Source organism: Arachis hypogaea, chromosome 11 (assembly GCF_003086295.3).
Source record: "Arachis hypogaea cultivar Tifrunner chromosome 11, arahy.Tifrunner.gnm2.J5K5, whole genome shotgun sequence".
In the NCBI taxonomy this organism is placed as follows: domain Eukaryota; kingdom Viridiplantae; phylum Streptophyta; class Magnoliopsida; order Fabales; family Fabaceae; genus Arachis; species Arachis hypogaea.
In genome coordinates, this window is record NC_092046.1 from 141,393,865 (window position 1) to 141,415,420 (window position 21,556).

The 21,556-nt window shown below is 31.8% G+C and overlaps 2 protein-coding genes across 2 annotated transcripts; one reads left to right on the forward strand and one right to left on the reverse strand.

Moving 5' to 3' along the window:
* The first annotated feature begins 1,538 nt into the window (after window positions 1-1,538).
* Window positions 1,539-2,125, forward strand: LOC112723073 (flowering-promoting factor 1-like protein 3). Its single transcript, XM_025774307.3, has one exon. The coding sequence runs from the start codon at window positions 1,592-1,594 to the stop codon at window positions 1,925-1,927; it is 336 nt and encodes a 111-aa protein (XP_025630092.1). The 5' UTR covers window positions 1,539-1,591; the 3' UTR covers window positions 1,928-2,125.
* Window positions 2,126-15,128: 13,003 nt separating this feature from the next.
* On the reverse strand, window positions 15,129-18,471 carry LOC112723074 (vesicle-associated membrane protein 724). Its single transcript, XM_025774308.3, has 5 exons — window positions 17,644-18,471; window positions 16,463-16,604; window positions 16,252-16,372; window positions 15,653-15,715; window positions 15,129-15,568 (listed from the first exon to the last, which is right to left on the reverse strand). The coding sequence occupies exons 1-5, from the start codon at window positions 17,831-17,833 to the stop codon at window positions 15,419-15,421; spliced, it is 666 nt and encodes a 221-aa protein (XP_025630093.1). The 5' UTR covers window positions 17,834-18,471; the 3' UTR covers window positions 15,129-15,418.
* Window positions 18,472-21,556: the final 3,085 nt, after the last annotated feature.

The window sequence follows — 21,556 nt, forward strand, 5'->3', positions numbered from 1 at the left end:
ATGAACAAAAATTAAACATTAAACTTTTCACTGATAAAAATTTTGATATTATATTATAATAGACTAATAAAAAAGATACGTAAAAATAATTTTATTTTTAATAATTCTAAGCAAAGAAATGATATCTAAATATATAAACTTATAAAGTAACTTGGTGAGAAGTTAAAAGATATATACAAAATATATAGTGCATGTGAATTAATTTAATGCATGTGAGAACGAAAGAAGATACGGTGACTCTCCATACTAGTGTTTTCCTCACATAAAATACAATGTGCATGTCAATTTTGTTACATGCCTGTATATATGCTTATTCATCTAATTAACTAAGTTGAATATTATTAATGATATATATGCTTTCAATTAAAATTGTCGCAGAATAAAGCTATTCTCAGCCAAACAAAACAAAGATTCCGGCAGTGTGGGGTTGCAATGATAATAATATTTGGGACTATATTCGCAACTGGCCATGGGCAAAAGAGAATCAACATTCTCCTCCCAATCCTATTATTACGATGGGGTGAAGGAAAAAAAAAAACACTGATCTAATTTAAGTCGATAAAAAAATATATAAATAATTATATTGAAAATATTATATGTATAATTAATTATTAAATTAAAATTATTATATATTTATATATAACTATATATAGTTTAATTTATTTATAGTGTGTATTTTATATTTTAATATATATTTTATATAAGTTATTGATTTAATAGTTAAATTTTTTTATATATTAAATTTATATAAAATTTACATAGAATTTTTTTATTATTTTAAACTAATTTTAAATATTATCTAAAGAAGAACGTTAAAAGACTAATAGAATTTTTTTTAGCTAGCAGTTAATTAATAATATTTAAAAATATGAATTAAAAATATATTATTTAATTATTAAACTAAAAAAATTAAATTAATAACTAAAAGTACTAACAAAAAGCAATAAATAAATTCTGCTAGTTAGTGCTTAAATTTTTCTATTATCTAAAACCATCTCTAGAAAAAATTTAAATAAATTGACAAAAATTTAACAATTCTTAATTATTAATTTGGCATCAAATTAACGCAGCTGAATTTTCACCTATAAATGATGAGAAGGAGAGGAATGGAAAAATTTAGGGGGCAGTAACTTTGTTAAATTCTGACCAGTATATAATAAAAAAAAAGTGAGTCATTGAATAAAATTTCACTTCAATTTCACACTATTAAAATCATTATTAATAGCTATTTGATAGCTACAAATCACAAAAATTAATGGCCCTAGCATTTCTCATACAGGAATAGTAAAAAAATTGGAATAGGACCCCTCCCCTCTATCTATGTGTGTCCCCACCACATTGAATTAGCTGTATTCCCATCCAAACATCATCACGCAGAAAAGTACACTACAAATATATATACCTTCAATTCAATTCCTCCCCTCCAAAATTTATATTCAGCGTTCATATCATGGAGATTCCATATAATATAATAATAAAAATAAGTGAATACAAAAGAATAAGTCCCCTAACGAATAGTCTATAAATAGACGCACACACTGTGATGAGAAATTAAAGTTGGGTGGCATTGTAGAAAGAAAAGAAGAAGAAGATGTCGGGGGTATGGGTATTCAAGAACGGGGTGGTGAGGTTGGTGGAGAACCCAGGCGGGGATTCAGTGCAAGGTGGAGGAGGGAATGGGAGGAACAAGAAGGTGCTGGTTCACAGCACAAGCAATGAGGTGATTACTTCCTATTCTGTGTTGGAGAGGAAGCTCAACAGTCTCGGCTGGGAGCGCTACTACGATGATCCAGACCTTCTTCAGTTCCACAAGCGCTCCACCGTGCACCTCATCTCCCTCCCCAAAGACTTCAACAAGTTTAAGTCCATGCACATGTACGACATCGTCGTCAAGAACAAGAACTCCTTCGAAGTTAGAGACATGTAATTTAATTTGTCTATCTTTCCATTCATCACGTGCTCGTGTTTCTTGTCTTAGATTAGGGGGCCGGGGGTTCAGAATTAATGAATGTTTAATTTGTTTATGTATGTAGGTCTTAATGATGATGATGTTAATTATTTGTGTGTGAATGTGTATGCATGTAAATTTATTTGTATGCAATTAACTACTCAGCTTCCTTCTCCATATACTTGTTCCGTTGTTCGCTAAGTGATCTCATCCATTTCTTCTCTTTTATATGATCACTAACATATATATTCACCAAAACACCGTATGTAAGCATTATATGCTGTTGTTGTAAATGAATAAGTTGGTTTCTGCAACTAGCGACAATATTCGAGAGTTCTTCTAAAACGACATCCGCTTCCGAATAGAGTTAAGGAGAAATAATATCTGTATTAGATGAAATGTTTTTTTTTTTTCATTTTTTATATATTAAAATTAATTATTTTTAATATTAAAAGTAAAAGATATACAAATTAAAATAGATATACACAAAAATAATCCATATAATAATTTCTCAAAAATAAATACATATTGAAACAAAAATTACTCATTTTCTAAATTAGTTTTTAAAGATTTTTTAATTAAATTTATTTTTCAAAAATTTTAAATTAGTCACATTAGTCATTATATTACTTTTGTTGTTAGCAGCATCAAAATTTGTTGATATAGCACATTAAATGACATCACATTGACCACAACACACACTTAATAGTCTTAATTAGTTGTTACATGATAATAAATTTATGCAATTCGATCAAATCAACTCCAAATTGATGAGGACCTTAAGACATTAAAATCTTTGGAGAACATGTGATCTTTCAAGGATAAATCACTACAAGAAAACGTTGAGAACCGTTGGATTTAGTGGCGACAATTACAGTTGGATTTAGCGACGGGTTTGATGAGGAATTCATTATGTCAAATGGTTACTGGAGGATAGTCACTTCCGATGGTAAATCTACCGATAACGTTTGGCAGGAAACCACAACAAATTGGCGCCAAAATTTTGCATCGGAGTTACCATCGGATTTATCCAACGGCAGAGACGTTTAATGGAACATGTTTTGGAGATCTGCACTGCATTATCGTCGGAAATATCCACCGATAAATCCAACAGTAAACGTGCCCTAAATTGGAACCGCGAACCCTTCCTCCTTTGTTTTGAACTCTCTCTCTCTCCCTCCCTCCCTCCCTCCCTCCCTTCCTCCCTCTCACATTCTCATCTATCCTCTCCGTCAACCTCCTCTTCCGCCGCCGTTGCATCCTCCTCCGCCGCCGCCGCCATTGTTGCTGAAGACGTTGCTGCTGTTGCTGGACATCCTTGCCGCCGCTGCTGCAACGCCCCTGCCGCTTTTGCTTTTGCCGCCACTGCACTTCCACCCCGCTTCAAGGTTTTTTTGTTTGAACTCTAATTATTTCAAATTTTGTTATATCAAGTTAATTAATTAGTTAGCAGAGATTAGTTAGTTTAGTTTTCTATTTTGGTAGATTTAGGTGGTAAGAATAGGTTAGAATAGGTTAGATTAGACTTTGAGATTGTTGAAAAATATTGGATTATTGAGCTGTTTGCTAATTTCTGCGGTTAAAATTTTTAGAAAAATTCTTGACTGTATTAATAATGATTGAACTATTTGTATGTTACCTTAATTACGGTTGAGAAGGCTTGATGGATATTTGGTTTGGAATGAATCCTTGAAGGGTGGAGAAATCTGAATGTTAGGAGGGATTCTGTCGATATTTTTATAAGATTTTCAATAAAATTAAAAAATTAAAATTATGTTTCAAAATTGTTATAATTAATTGTTGGGTTGCTGTATTTTTGTGCAATTATTTATTTGAATAATTATTTAAATCTTAGTTTATGTTTTTGATTATTCATTCTAATTTAATTATTTTGAAACTAAAACACTATGTAATTTTTCTTTTTTTTTTTTAATTTACTAAACTAAAACACTTTTAGAATTATTTGTTATTTCTTGAGTTTTTCCTTATGTTATTATTTATTGGTATTTGTCATGTTATTAATATGTTACTAATATATTCGCTATACAGACATGACAACAGGTAGCAGAGGTAGGTCGAGTGGGTCACGTGGTCGTGATAGAGGGCAGGCTTCCACCGAATTCCTCAGGGCTGCCCAATCATCGCCCTCTACCCTGACTACCCCGGTGACGTCATAGGCGGGTCCATCGGACCAGTAATTCATTATGGTCCCAAATTCGAACTGGGTGCCTCCTTCTGTTATGTCGTATGCAGATACAGTGACAACGTTGGCAGAGCTTGCGGTGGGTGATTCTTCCAATGCTCCCAAGCAGGATACCCCTCCACCACCGCTCGTCATCCGGTTGGGAATTTAGCCTGATGGCATGCAGTCACGAGTTCAATTTTTTAATATTAAGTTTGTTTATCTTATGTTTGTTTATCTTATGTGTTTGTTAATGTGAGATTATTTTTCTCTAACAAGTTTGCACCAAACCCTAGCGCTTGTACACAGGAGATATCTGAGGTCATTAAGTCTATGTACGACCACTCATGGCCAACCTACACGAAGATCACGGCTGATGTGAGAGTGTGTTCGTTTCAGAAGTGGGCGGTAACCAATTTCATTTGAAATACTTAACTGTATAGAAACTGTATTTTATTCCAACTAACTTATCGTGGTGAATCACTTTGTGTAGGTGAAATTTATATGGGGTGCAGAACACAATGTCATGATCAGGAAGATCTATGACCACCGGGTAGCCACACATTTTCAGCAGATGATGAGTAACGTTTGTTAGGAAAAAGAACACCTGAAATCGTGGATCTGTTCAAACGTCAAGCGTGAATTGGATGCCTATTTTAGAGATAACGAGGAGCTCAAACGTCGCTGTCTGACGAACGTCGCTAACAGGACTTCACCCATGTTGTCGAGGTATACGGGTGGGTCGGCGACCTTCATGAAGACGAAGACCTGAATGGTAAGAATTTTGGCATTGTTTAATGTTTTAGTAGTTACTTGAATTAGTTTTTTATTTTTCTTTTTTATTATCAAGTTAATAAATTAGTTAGTAGAGTAAATGTTAGTTTAATTTTCTGTTTTAGTAGATTTAGGTAGTTAGGATAGGTCAGAATATGTTAGATTTTTCTCTAAGATTGCTAGAAAATGTTGGATGGAACTCTTTAAGGGTGGCTAAATCCAAATTTGAGGGGAGACTCTGTTAAAATTTTTATAAGATTTTCAGTAAAATTGAAAAAAATTAAAATTGCATTTTCAAAATTAGAATTAAGATTTTCTGTATTTTGGTTCATACTTATATTTGTCTCTCATTGTTTAATTTGTTGTTTATTTTATTGCTTGGTTGATATATTAATTTGTAGTCTTAGTCGGTGAATTGTGAGGCGACACTGGCGGAGACCTTCAAGTATACTCATACTTTGAAGGCAAACAAGGAGAGATTTGCTGATGAGCGATATGCGGCCCATTATGTGAGTTTAAATTAATCATAAGTTTCAACTTTATTTGGTTTAAAGTCAATTAATTAACTATTATCCTAATCACAACTAACGTATGTGATGTAGGAGGAATACACGCAGAGGTTGGAGACCGCGACCTAGCAATCTCAGCCGCCTAATGGGACGGACGAAGCCAGCTCCTAGACCTCAGTGGTGGATCCCGATAGGATTTGACGCGAGACCGCCTCTGAAACCCCACAAGAATCGCCACTTCGGGTTGGGGTCGTTCTTCGCCAGTGGCCTCCGTTCCTCCGCATTGGCGACTTCCTCTGCTTCTGCCTACTACCACCAGCCCTGCTGATCTCTAGGAAGTTGTCGACCTGAGGAAGGAGGTGCATAGGCTAACATAGGAGCTCACCAGCAGGCGAAGCAGTCTGAGCTGAGGTATCGAGAGATTCTTGCACGCGTTGCCGTCAACTCGGACCTGACGGAGAAGCTGGAGTAGCTCGATAGGTTGCGACAGCAGATGGAAGAGTACAGCCAGCAAATATACACTGGAGGCAGCGACGCAACGGCAGCACCTCTTCTGCCGCCTCAGCAGGGGGACCAGAAGGCCGACGACGATGACAAAGATTACCGGGATCTTTAGAGTTTAGGATTTTACGCATTTTTGTTTGTCTATTTCATTGTATTCTACATTTGTGATATTTTATTTTATTTAGGCCATTTATTTTTTAATAAAATAATTTCTTGATTTCTTGCAACATTAAATTTATGCTAACAATTTCGTTAACAAGAGGCTACTAATTGTGGCTTAACTGTGCCAAAAAATTTTAAAAATAAAATTAAAATTATCGTAGGATTTACCGTCAGACTTAAACACGTGAAACGGCGCTATCTGACGATAACCATCAACACAATCTCGCCAAATTCATTGAAAAGACCGATAAAAATTCCGCCGACAATTAGCATCGGACAAAATAAATCTGCCAGTAAGCAATTTCCGGCGATGTTTGTACCGTCAACCCAAGGACGACAGTAAATCTGACAGTAATCTATTTAGCGGCGAATTTATTTGATTAATTCGACAGTAAATCTAACTATACTCAATATTTTTCTTGTAGTAAATTTGACCATTTACTCAAATATTGTGCTTGCATATATACAATAATAAGTTAGATATATAATCATTCATGCATTTACCTTCTTCTATTAGTTTAATTTTAAAAAAAAAATAATTTTATGATGTAGTATTTGAACTTTTATGACCTAAAAATTTAGAACCCCTTCTTTGTTGGCTCTAAAAATAATTAATTTTAGTATAAGACAAATAAAAATATCTACTATAAATTCACGCAAAAAAAAAAAAAGTAGTTTCATGACATAAAAAAATAATAATTATAAAGTAATTAATTAAAAAATAATATATTAATTTAAGAATAATTAATTTTTTACTTCCTCATTTAAATTAATTTTTTTTATTTTTAAAGAACTTGATCCATTTAATAAATTGATGTTCAGTTTATATGCCTCTTAATTAAATCTAAGAATAGAGAGGACAGAAATAAAAGTGTATAAATTAAAGAACCCATTTAAATAATAATAATAATAATAATAATAATAATAATAATAATAATAATAATAATAAGTAATTAATATTTTTATATTTATCTTATATTTTAATATTAATTAATTTTGTATTTTTTATTAAAAATATTAACTACTTAGTATTCTTCACTAGCAAATTGAATGTACAAAAATAAAATATTTGTTAATGCCTTAAAATGTTGTCTTCCCTAATTAACGAGTTGAAGGAGGAATTTCTGCGCTTTTTAATTTTAATATGGAGAATAGATTTATATAGGACAACGATATAGAGAACATGCGTACTTTACCGGCGTGTGGTGTCAGTGAGCGACTAATCGGACGGTCCGATTTTATGGGACAAAACGGACGGTCCGAATTGTCCCTTCTCGCCACGTGTCGCATGGACGTTTCTCCCCACAACGGTGCCCTTAACCCCAACATTCTCCTTTACTACATGCATACCCACCCTCCGAAATCAGTTTCATCTCCATCCCACCTAGCAACCATTCTCCCTTCTTCTCCTTCATCTAATTCTTCTTCTTCTCCCCACAAGTCTTTGAAAAAAATTTAAAATGCCAAAGAAATAAAAATCTAGAGATGTTGATCATCCTGAATTTTATATTATGAAATATCTCGACCATTCTGATTATATAAGTTTATTTATTAATTTTTTTTAATATTTTAAAATTATAATTATTACTATCAAAAATTTAATTATAATTATTATTGTTAGTAGCTCAACTGAAGAACATATTAGTGACATTATTATTATTATTATTATTATTATTATTATTATTATTTCAGAGTTATAATTGTTATTATTAGAAATTTAATTATAATTGTTGTTGTTATTAGCCGTTCAACTTAAAAAGATATATCACTGAGAATATTATTATTATTATTATTATTATTATTATTATTATTATAGAATTATAATTATTGTTATTAGAAATTTAATTATAATTGTTGTTGTTAGTAGTTCAACTTAAGAACATATATCAGTGACATTATTATTATTATTATTAATTCAAAATTATAATTATTATTATTAAAATTTAATTATAGTTGTTGTTGTTAGTAGCTCAAATTAGGAACATATATCAGTGATGTTGTTGTTGTTATTGTTGTTGATTGATTGATTGAAATTTAAAAATATATGTTTAAATAATAGTTAGAAATATATATGTAAATATAGTTAGAGAATATTTTAATCAATGATAATGTTTGAGTTAGATTAATATGATAGATTAGTAAAAAGTATATGTTTAGAATTTTTTTATTTTTTGTAATAATTTTAGTAAAAAATATATGTTTAAAAATACATTTTTGGAATAATGTTGCTGATTTTGATCAATAATTAGGTTTTGTAAAGTATAATAATATAATGTATTTGTTTTTCGATAATAATTATTTGTTTACTGTTAGGTTTTTAATTGACATAAATATGTTGTTGTAAGTGAGATTTTAATATTACAGTGGAACATTAGTTAGATATGAATTGGAAGTATCTATTAGTTATTATTATTAGTGGTAAGTTAGAAATAATTTCTTGGATAAATTGGTTGTTTTAGTTAGAAAATTATTATATTTTAGTAGTAAATTAGTAATTGTTAATAGTTTGATTAATAATTTATGTTTTTGTAGAGTTCACAGATGTTGACGTGTGATTACTCTGTCCCTCCGGATCGGTACAATGATAGGGTAGAGGAGCATTTATGATTTACTGGTTTTTATCATGCATCTCAAATTGAAATAGTCCAATGTCAGAAAGCACTCGTAAATGCTCTAGTCGAAAGGTGGTATCCAGATACACATACCTTTCACCTTCCGATTGGTGAATGTGCTGTGACACTGGAAGATGTGGCTATGATTCTTGGTCTTCCGACGGACGGTCTTCCAGTCACAGAGATGACTATGAGTAGTTTTGAAGCCTTAGAGGCGAAGTGTTTGCACCAATTTGGGGATGCACCGAGAAAGTCAGATTGTAGAGGAAGCGGCATAAAACTAACGTGGCTTCGGGATCTAAAAGAACGGTTACAGTTGACTGATAAAAATAGTATACAGAGGTACGTGAAGTGTCACATTATGTTGTTGATCGGTACGATCTTGTTTGGAGACAAGTCTGGGGCATTTGTGCACTGGAAATTTCTGCCTTTACTTCGTGATTTTGGCAGTATCGGACAGTAAAATTGGGGATTAGCATGCCTCGCACACCTGTACAGGGCGTTATGCAGGGCATCTCGTTTTGACTGTAAGGAGATCGTCGGTCCACTAACACTGCTGCTCGTTTGGGCTTGGATCCGCCTGCCATATCTAGCGCCGGTTCTTAGGGAACCCATATTTTTCCACTTGCAAACAGGTAACATTATCTTACATTTACTCCGTATCTTCATATTTAGAATCCAGTTCTGTTAATGAAATAAGTCATATTACCAAGCTTCGTTACTGCGAGCCACAACTGCATTGATGGATTCGTGTCGGTCGGATATCAATCCCACACCATCCCAAGTCACAACATGTTGTCACAGGTTACTAAGAAAAAAGTGCCACGTATTAGAAGTCTCTCCCTCCACAATAGCAAATGCAATTGGGACGATATTGTTGTTACCATCCTGTGAAACTGCTACTAACAAACAACCCTTATACTTTTCATACAAGTGAGTCACATCCACCTGGACAACTTGCTTACAATGTCTGAATGCTCTAATGCTGGGGTAATAACTCCAAAAGACTCGATGCAATACCCGGATATCACTTACCAAGTCATCGCCTTGATATGCAGGCATAGTCTCAAAATGGATGATAGCTGATGGCTCCTTATGACATATGGCCTCAAACCATATCGGCAACGCTTCGTACGATGCTTCCCAACCTCCAAATATTTTTTCTATTGACTTTTGCTTAGCCAACCATGCTTTTCGATAATTGATGGTGTAGTTGAAATGCAATTGCACTTCTGCAATAACTGATTTTACCTTTAACGAGGGATCAGCCTCAACCAACGGCTTTATTGCTTCTGCAATTCTGTTCGAATCCAGCTTCGGATGATCCTGAAAAATGGTGGCTCTGGTACAAATGTGACTACCATTATACCTCCTTATAACCCAACAGTACTTTCTGCTGATCATGCTAACCCTGATAAGCCAATCACACCCCTTCCCATACTGTGTACACTTGGCATAAAATGTCAACGGCTCCGCCTCGTACACCCGGTAGTCTACACTTCTTCGGATGGCATATTCTTTCATCGCCTTAATAATAGCTTCCCTTGAACCGAATTCCATCCCCACAGCAAATTCACCATCTGCAACAAGAGAAACTTCTGCCACGACGGCAGCCATACGAAAATTTAATAACCGAAATTAAAAGTAAATCAACACTCAATACATCAATGATGATATAAATAAACTTTACATCAGGTTATTATCCCAATCTTAACAAAAAAAGAAAACATAAAAACATAAATAAATATTGATTAATAAATACTAATTAATTTTTAATTACATCAATAACTAACAAAAAATATTATTATCCTAAACTTAACTACATAAACACATAAACAAATGCTAATTGAATATATTTTCACATATCACTTAACTATTTGGTCCATCAATCAATATAAATTATTACAGAATTCTAATCCATCTTATAAATATAGGCAATTACGTACCGACGCTCATATATTCTGGAAACTTCGGAGCATGCATGGCTTCCAAATCCAACACTCACATGAAAGATGACTCCTCAAACGGCACTTCGTTTGCCAGTGCATTTGCCACGTCTATTACATTTGGAGCTATAGTGTCGTCACCTTGATCTTCATCTCCATTTGGATCAACAACTTCATAATTGCTTTCGAACTCTTCCTCACTGTCACTATTGTAATCTTCCTGTACAATATTTCGGTCGGCCTCAGATTGTTCGAATTCAATGTACAGCTCGATGAATGACATTTGGGCACAACTTTCAATATACATTGAAAACATCTCTTGCATACTCGCTTCGTCGGTTATATATTTGGTTTGAAATTGAACGAATCCACCAAATACTGGTATGAGATATCTGTATAAAATACATGATATTTTTCTTAACATCTCAGAATCTATCTTTTCACAAATCACATATTTGAGCTCTTCAAATGAGATTGTGAAGGGAATAACAACATCTAACGAATTTTCACAAATAAATTTTACTCCTTCAGATATTTGTAACAAAATTTGACCAAAATAATACACTTTTTAAAGAACTCTATCATCCATTTCTCTCACCAACCTAAACAAAAACAGAAACTTCACTATCAATTTTTTACCTCATAACAAAGAAGAGAGAAACACGAGTTGAAGAAAGCAGAAGAACAAGACGAAGAAGAAGACGGTATCTGCTAACTTGTTTATGAGTTACACACTTTTATATACATATATCTGCATTAATCGGACCCAGCGAGTTTTTCAGCTCGTTCAAAAAAAATATATAATAATCAATTCGGACCATCCGATTTGATTTTCGTATTATAAAAAAATTAACTATATATACGGACGGTCCGATTTGCTTCGTCCAAAATTCGAAATTTCCCTCCTTGCAAATCGGACCATCCGATTTGTCCATCAAATTTTCCTTTAAAAAGAAGTCGCATGGTCCGATTTGTTTATTGAACAACTCAAAAAAAGCTGTCCCACATATTTGTCTAGCACCTCCATACTCTATAACGCAGCATAACACATACCTGACTTCCGTAACAAAAAAAAAAATGAGCCGCACATATGAGTTAAAAAGGAAAAAAAAAAAAAAAAAGAAGGGTGCATGGATGAGAATATGGGAAATGAAGTGATCACGTGCGAGCAGGTGAGGAGATTCGTTGGTTGACATTTTGACTTTTTTTACCAACTTTTTGCTGAATTGGACATTAGTTGTCGCCATAGAGGGAGTGTGTTAATAAAGTTTTCTTTCTTTTTCATTTTAGCACGTATATGTTTTGTTATAGCAATCCTTTTGATTTCAGATGCCATTTTGGACCACATATATGTAAATTATTGGAAGGATAACTATAACTAAACTAGTTTTACATTTTTTTTTATTTCACACAATAATCCGAATTTCTCACCCTAAGAAAATATATATCTAGTGATACTGTTTTTATTGTAAACGTAAAGTGAGTGTTAATACTCAAATTAGTCCCTCAAAGATCACGCGATCTTCATTTTTGTTCTTAAATAATTTTTTTAATCAAATTAGTGTCTAAAAAATAAAATGTAAGTCAAATTAGTCCTTCCGTCAGTTGGATAATGACGTGTCACGTGGCATGCCACGTGGCAGGTCAATGAAAAAGGTTTTTATAGTCAAAATAGTCTTTGAAAATCTAGACATAAGTCATTTTCATCCCTCAAATTTTAAAAATTAGTCAAACTAGTCTTTCTATAATTTTTTTATAATATTAAATTTTAATATTTTTTAATACTACTAATTTTAATATTATTTTTTAAATCTTAATAAACAAAATTCTCTTTACATAAAATAATAAAAATAATTAAATTTTTATAAAGTTATTTTGTCATTTGTATTTTAAAATTTTACATTTTCTAATTGTAATTTTTTATGTGAATTTTTTTTATTTAAATGAGTTTATCAAATTATTATTGATTATATATTTAAAAATTTTATATTTTAAATTTTACTAAATAATATAGTAATTATTTTAAATTTTAAATTTTTTAAAATTATAATTTTTATTATTGTTTAATTTATATAGTAAAACTCAATAATTGAAAAACTGATTTATGGAATCACTTTTTGAACTTAATATTCTAATATAATTTTTTAAATATTTCATTTAAAACAAAAGAAATTTTATTTTAATACGAAGCATATCTATTTATATAATGTACTAGTGTGGAGTAGCCTGTGTTATGCATAGGTATAATGTTTCCTATTTTATTTTATCTCATTGATTTGTGAAATTAAAAGAAAAATTATATAATCTATCTCAAACATACGAAACACACAAAAATTTATTATGATCTTTGCACGTATTACGCTTAAGAAGCAATTCGTTTATAATAATAATAATAATAATAATAATAATAATAATAATAATAATAATAATAATAATAATAATAATAATTAAGCAACAAATTTTTAATATTTTGTAAAGTTTGAAATTGAAGCAAAATTTGTGGATCTTCTTGAATTTTGACTCTAAGTTTCACTACCATTATATCTTATATGTAAGTAATACCGTAATGAAAAAAAAAAAGATGTAGTAAAAAAAATAGTGGTATAACTTTGTTTAGGTTAACATACATAAATTTTGATTTTGAGCATATAACTTTGTTTAGGTTAATAAATACATATAGTTTAATTTTGAGTATATATATATATATATTCCAACAAAATGTAATAATGTAAGAAAAATGTTTTAGAATAGAAAAGAATAAGAGAGATTTTGAGAAGAATTAAAGGAGAGAGATAATTTTATTGAAAAAAATTTTAAGAATAAAATATATAATTACTAATGTTTTGTTTGTCAATTACATTTCTATTAAAATTAGTAGTATCAAAAAATATTTCAAATTTAATATTATGAAGAAAAAATAAAAAAATTATATAAAGACTAGTTTGACTAATTTTTAAAATTTGAGGGATGAAAATGACTTACGTCTGGACTTTCAAGGATTATTTTGACTAAAAAAAACTTTTTTACATGTCAAAATGCCACATGTCACTGACTTGCCACGTGACGTGCCATGTGTCACTGACCTACCACGTGGCGTGCCACATCATCATGCCATGTGTCACTTAACGTGATACGTCATCATCCAACTGACGGAATGACTAATTTGACTTACATTTTATCTTTCAGGACTAATTTTATTAAAAAAATTATTCTGGGACGAAAATGAAGATCGCGTGATTTTTCAGGAACGAATTTCATGGCGTGACTTTTTCAAGGACGAATTTAAATATTAACCAAAGTAAAGTAGATGAAAAAGCTTCTAGTAAAGGAAAAAGAAAGGTCTTTTGAGCATTTGAGAAAGCTAACTTAAATTTAATTTTATAAAGTTATGGTTAATTAAATAGCATTGATATGTCGTCAAAATTTGGGAAGAATTTGTTATCACGATATAGAAAGGGTATTCATTCGACTGTAATTATTTGAAATGACAGAAGGACTGTATGAATGAATTGAATGAGTGGAAGAATCTTAGCTTGGAGCGTTTATACTTAGGAAAATCTTGCATACCCCAAAATATTCTCTCCAAGATATTACATAGTAAAGTTGAAGCCCTATCCTATCTAACTAGAACCATATGAATGAATGATTCTAACTCTCCATCACTGCAGGATATACAACGTTAATAAGCGTCTATGAAAACAAAGAAATTACATTGCTACTTCACTAAAAGTGCCGGACAGGGTGGGGACTAACTTACAATTTTCATTTTAAGTACCATTTTCAGTGAAATTTTAACACGAATGTGAGATCATTTTAATTAATTATGAAAAATTTTGCTATGAAAAAAAAAAAAAGAATCAAGACTGAAATAGGCAAATAGCATATACAGTGTTCACGGCACCACAAAGTTTGCACTTGAATTTGCTCGATGTTTTCTTGTTTTGAGCATGAGTTGAACACACTTGAGATTTTTTTTTTTTTTTCTAATCCTAACCACTCTTTTAATTTGAGTAAACACTCAATCATGCTCCTGTCCATTTTACCGAATAACATCACAACTCCTAGCGAAAATGAAGGAGCAAATCGATCCCTAATTCTTGTTGTGGCGAAACAACGTGGTTTTTCTGTGATATTGTTTGTCAACGACTAACAGAAATCGGTGATGTAACATGTTAACTTGTTGAGTTGGTTATTTAGTACCACGCTAGCAATGTTGGATTGAACAGAAAAGAAATCCTCCCTATTCGTTCCATGTTAGACAGAGTTAGTTCAAAAATAAATAGTCAAGAACATTCAGTTTCTTATCCAAGAATAATGACATTAGACACACTTTATTCTTTGTCTCACTTGGTCCACTTGTTCGGCCATAATTTCCTAAGCCCATCCGATCCCCCTTTTTTTTTTCTTCTAAAAGAAAATATCAAGTCCTCTTTTCTTGAAGAGAGAGGAATAAAGTCAGTTGTGTTTAGAAGGAAGAATGGAGAAACCAAGTTCGATAATATTTTTTCTTTCATGTATTAAAGATTATAAAAAAGAAAAGAAAAAAAAAATGAGATAGAAAATTACAATTTGTTTGACAAGGGCAAAAAGTCCAGTACAGATACAAGACAACCCTTCCCCACTCTTGGATTTCCAACTATATATCATATATCATTATCGACCAACAAAGAAGGTAGGAAACTTTTTCCATTCACTAACCTTTCCTTTTTCTAAGCAGATTCTTGCTAAATTGCTTTTACAACATCAATTCAAAAACTATCCGCAAACTTGCTCATTCTTTGCTAGTTTGAGCAGCTGAATCCATGGCAGACTGAAAGCCAGATAACCAGGACCAAAAACAACAATATGCCAAGAACAACCAATTTAATTTTCATATTCTGATACCACATCTTTCTACGGATTTGTGTTCCTTTCTTTCTGAAGTCTTGGGCCTGAAAATTAGGAGATAGTTGAGCACCATAAACTAGAAAAACATAAGATTCCAAATGATGGTTGTCAAATGTTCGTCAAATTACCTGTGAGTGCAATGTCTCTGTCTTATCCGCAAGAACAGTTAGATTTTCTCCTCTATCCATAGCCTGGGAGCATCAATAGCAAAAACAAACATTCCAAAGTATCACACTGTCTAGTCTATATAAGTGAAATAAATCAAGAATTCCAGCTAAGGCAACTCGGCTAGAGTGATAGTAACACATGCAAACAGGATAATGGAGAAAGTGGTAGTTGTACTACAGAAAACAGAACTGAACAGGTTGCAATTTAGTCACTTATTTAACAGTAATCATATTTGAAGTATTGTGAACTGAAACTGTGTTGTGTTCAACATTTTCCATTCCAATAAATTTATAGATAGAAGCAAAAGAGGGCAGACACCACAATAGCAATTTTCCCCCTAATTTCTGTCACACATTGCAAGTTGCAACAAAGCAGTCCACTGTTAACATAGTCCCCCTTCCCTCCATCTTTATTTCAAGAAACATGGTGTATATAAATGACAATGAATTACAGGTTAGACTTGGATGCACATTGCACAGACACAATTGCAAAACAAAATTGCCGATTATCATTAAAAAAAAAAAATCCTTGTCTTACTCCAAAACCGTAACATATATACCTTGTCAATATTCTCTAACATAATACTTTTAACTTCTGAAACTTGAGCCTTCACTTTAATTAGCTTTTCAATCTCCTCTGCATGGTCAATGATGTACTTCATGTGCTCCTTCATAACTGGTCTGCAAAGTGCACACATATTATATCAAAGCAAGCATCTAGTTATCAATAAATAAACACATCATCAAGGGTTTGGACAGAAATAGGCATACCCAAATTCCTTGTTGAGGCTTTTGGCAACAGCTGTATCCGCTCTTCCTCCACCATATCTTTTCTTAAAATCTGCCTTGACACGTTCTAGGAAAGCAATAGATATCTGCTTACTAACAGATTCCTTGGCAACAACACAGTATGCTGCAGATCACATAGAAGCCCATCCTGATTAGTCACATAGCAACTGATGGTTTTAAACATGCAGACAAAATGTTACAGTAATGTTGCCAATGCAGTTGGCATTGCAAAAACAATATTGCAGCCGCACTTAAGAATCCTGGCAACCCAATGTTTCAGTAAAACTTAGAAGTAGGTAGTTTGGTTCTAGAAACCAATGGAAGTCAAAGAGATATCTCAAGAGGTTTGACTTATTTGACTTATTAGCTAAATTAAGTAATTAACAGAAAGTTAGAGACCGACATTTAGAAGTGGTAGCTTTGGTATAACCTGGCAAGGGCACATGGCCATGCAAAGACCCCATTGACCATGTGTTACCATGGCACCCTAACCCTAACAACTCAAGAAGCACTCACAAGATCACAGCCACAAGATAAGCTCATGTATGAAGACTGTTTTATTGCATGATTAATCTAATATCACTAAATGCTGGACAAAATAATTGGGTGTCCCACTAAGATCCCTGATTACTCATGGTGGAGGGAACAGGCATACAATGAAAAGGGATGTGGTAAAAGGAAAAACAAAAATTGAATACCACCACTCACCAAAAGCAAATAATTCTCCAAATGACAACTTGGAATGGTACAGAATCTAGTCATCTACAGACATGCACCACAAATCCAGAATAAAAGGTTTCTTTTTTTTTTTTTTTTGTTATTTCATCAATGAACCTTACTTGGACATGGAGAACAGCATTACCCAAACCCAAATCCAAATCCCATTTCTCCTCATTCACTTTGTCTATTGCAGCAATTATTGAAAGAAAGACTGACAAAATCAGCGAAATGAATGACTCATAAAAGGTAAAGTAAGCACACAAGGAAAATCAATTAAAGAGAAAGAAAATGAATCTTTAAGGCAATCCATGTCACATCGATTTCAAAGAATAGATCCAGCACTTAGAAACAGTCAATTCAAGTTCCGTGTGGTGGAAAAGCTTCTAAAGAGTGCACAAGCACAAGAGACAAAAGAGTTAGAGATCGGAGTAAAGCGAGGTTACCGTAACCATCTTCGACGAGAAAATTGAAGGTGTGGTGGTCACAGCTGTAGGTGAACTTGTTGTTGGAGGACGGAAGTTTCTGAAGACACTGAGCTGCAATCGCCGGGAAGTTTCCGGTGAACTCGGTGTATTCAGCTAACACCATTGTGCCGCGAGCAACAAAGCTGTATATGAACGATTCCTGACCCATCTCAACTGAGTCTCGAACTCGGAAACTCAGAGGCAGAGAGGAACAAGAAAAAGAGAAAAAAAGCTCTCAATCGTTCTTATTCAGTTCTGTTTGTTGTTCCAGTTTTACAATGAAGTTAGTAATTTTTAGGCTCCGTTTTCTTTTTTCGCTTTTTCTTTGTTCTGAAGAAAGAAATAATTTCCCTTTTTCTCCGTAATTTATTCATTGGAGAGCACCCACGGCGTTTTCTCTTTAGCATCACAAAATTAATATAATACTAATATTTATATTTATTTATGGATAAATAAATTGGTTTTTGTCTATTTTTTGAGCTGTAATCATTGACCGGGGTTTGACCTGTGTGAAGTGTGATCTATTCATCACTCATCAGTCACACTAGCTACTACTACGCGGATTTTGGTTTTTTCTTTCGGCGCTGTTTAATTACACGACAATATCTTGTAGTATTTGATAACTAAAACGAATCTAAATTCTAATCCAATTACAATGGTGCTGCCTCGCTGAGTACACCTATTTGATCATTAATAAAACTGTATGGTTAAAGCTAAAGTAGGCGCTAATTCTAGGAAGCTTTGGGGACTTTGCTTTTGTGATGCTTTGCCTCTTCTCTGCTTTCGTTTTATTGATTTCTTTGTTCCTTTCTTCAACACACGAACTTATATTTATTACTTTACTTAAATGCATGCTTCAAGTATCTTTATTTCTGTTATGCTAATTATTTTTTCTATTTCCTTTATTATTTTTGTGGAGATTTATTTTTTTTTAATAATTTTCTGCCTCTAAATAATATTAGCAACTAAGTTTAACTAAATAATTTAGAGTAACGTACATTTACACACTCATATATAAATGCTCCTAACAAATATTTCAAGTAAACGATTTTCTGTTACGTAAATGCTTCTTTTTTTTTTGCATTTTTTTTTTACAGATTTTTTTTCATATTTTTTTAATTTTTGTGTGGATTTTTCCTTATTTTCTCTATAAATTTTGATCTGCATTATTTTTCAACCAAACTTTGTGTTTCTTTTGAAATCCAGCACTGCAATCAAATTCCTATATTTTCGTGTGTTCGAGAACAATGAATGTTGAATGATTTAAGTTTAGATCAGTTGAATTAGGACAAATTGGATTATTCTTTTGAATCGAATCAAGTGGACGAGGTTTGGTTCATTCCTAATTTATATAGTTTCATTCTTCAACAATTTGAATTGAATAGAATGGAATGGAATCAAATGCAATTAAATCAAGTTATAATGAATAATTTCATTTTTCTTTGTGAAAATCAGTGTTGTTTCTGAATTTGAATTTGGATGGAATGTAATAGTTTCTAAATTTTTAGATGAATCTATTAGTGTTATATAGGACATTTTTCGGTTCATTTTTGTTTATGTTTAATGTTGTTGGTTTTTATGCTATAATTCAATTTTAAATGGAATTAATTTTTTTTTTTTAACTTTTAAGTGATTTCAACCAACAATGAGGTGATGAAATCTTTTTATTATAAGGGTAAAGTACATTTTTTGTCCCTGAAGTTTAGCAAAAATTTTAAAAATACCCTTAAGATTTATTTTGTTTTAATTTTGTCCTAGAAGTTTTCGATTTGCATCAAATATACCCTTAACGGCTAAATTTTCAAAAAAATTAAGACCAATTAACAATAATGCATGAAAACTATGCTTGATTTGCTTGTGTTGAGGGTTGTTCTTATGAAATTGTTGTTGAATTGGTCTTAAATTTTTTGAAAAATTAGCCATTCGGGGTATATTTGATGCAAATCGAAAACTTTTAGGACAAAATTGAAACAAAATAAAACTTAGGGGTATTTTTGAAACTTTTGTCAAACTTCAGGGACAAAAAATATACTTTACCCTTATTATAAATATGAAATTCTCTGCTATACATTCAGTTCATTTGTTTTTATATAATTGTGTCGTGCTTATAACATTTCGGTTCGTTTTTAGTATCTGTGTGTTGTCAATGAGCAGTTTGTCACAAAGATCGGTATAACTTTCAAGACACTTGATGAAGCTGAAAAATTCTATAAAAATGACTCTAAACTTGCTGGTTTTTCTACGAAAATAAGGAACACCATTCGAAATGAAAATAAAATTAAGAATCAATTAATTACATGTAATATAGAGAAGAAATAAAAATCAAAGATATCTCCAACTTTAAATACAAATCCCTCAGGTGGAATCAATTGTCCAACAAGGATTTATATAAATAAAATGAAGGACGTTAGTTTTTGAATCATTTCTAAATTTATTTTAAATCATTCACATACATGCTGTCCAAATAGAATAGAGTTGCTTAAACAGCACATGGAGTTAAGCATATTTGTGCGTCGTACGATCGAAAATAATGATAGAACAGGAATTAGACCAAGCAAAATATACTAATCATTTGTGGCAGCAGCGGGTGATCATCGTGAACTAAGTTTTGTAAAAAAAGATGTGAGAAATTATATTACAAGAAAAGTCTGCAACGTATCTGAACAAGATGATGCAAAAAAAAATTGGAAAATACTTATTAAGAATGAAAGAGAAGAATCAAAATTTCTTTTATGAGGTTGATGTTGAGGTTGATCACTCTATCAAAAATACTTTTTGGACTGATGCAAGAAGCAGGATGATACGTGTTTCAAATGTTCATGATATGAAGAGATCAAATATTATTTAAAAGTTATTAGTTTGATGTATTTTGATTTTTGTTTATTTAGTTACTAGATTGAACTTTATGTTTGTGGGCTTTAGGGTTTTCTTTGTTTTAACCTAATAAGAGGTTTAAATACTTCCTTAACTATTGTAGTCGTAGTATTGAGTGACTAGAGGTGCCAAAGCACGTTTTGGTTTTGTGATGAAACCATGGTGTAGACAAGTAAGGTTGAGTGAGTTCTTCTCTTGTTGCCCAGGAAATTGAGTAGAAGGTTGAGAAGTCCATTCGATGAAATTTCCAAACTATGATGTGGACAAGTTAGTTGAGCAGTCCCTTTCTTGTTGATTCAAGAAATTGGATAGAAAATATAGTAATTCTCTCTGTATTTAATTTCAACCGATCTTTTTTGTTTCTATTTCAATTTTAATTTGTGTCACTGTGTTTATCTTTTTGCGTATCATTTGATATAGAGCTTAGGTATTAGATTAATTCTTATTAATCTATATTTATTCTTTTATCATTAAAAAAAATTTAGTGTCTGTGGCATCTTTTTTTATGTTCTTGTCGTTCGTGTCTTTTGTTTGTGTTTCATTATTGTTTTATCGTTATTGTTGATTTTATTATTTTAAAAAATAAAAACAAACATACCGCACAAAAAAAAAAGAAAATAAAAGAAAAATACACAAAAAGGGAAAGGAAAAAAAACAAAAAAATTATTTTTTTGTAATTGTCCTTTTTATATACTATTTTTTTTACCGAAGACGAATCTTTTTTGGAGAGGAGGAGAATGATACGTGTTTCAAATGTTCGTGATATGAAGAGTTCAAGTGTTATTAGAAGATATTAGTTTATATTTTTAGAATGTTTTAAGTTAATTTGATGTATTTTTATTTTGTTTATTTAATTACTAGATTGTGCCTTATGTTTATAGGGTTAAAGTTTTCTATATTTTAACCTAATAAGAGGTTATAAATACCTCATAAACTAGTATAGTCATAATTCAAAATGATTTAGAGGTTTGAAAACTTTTTTGGGTTTTGTGATGAAACCATGATGTGGACAAGTGAG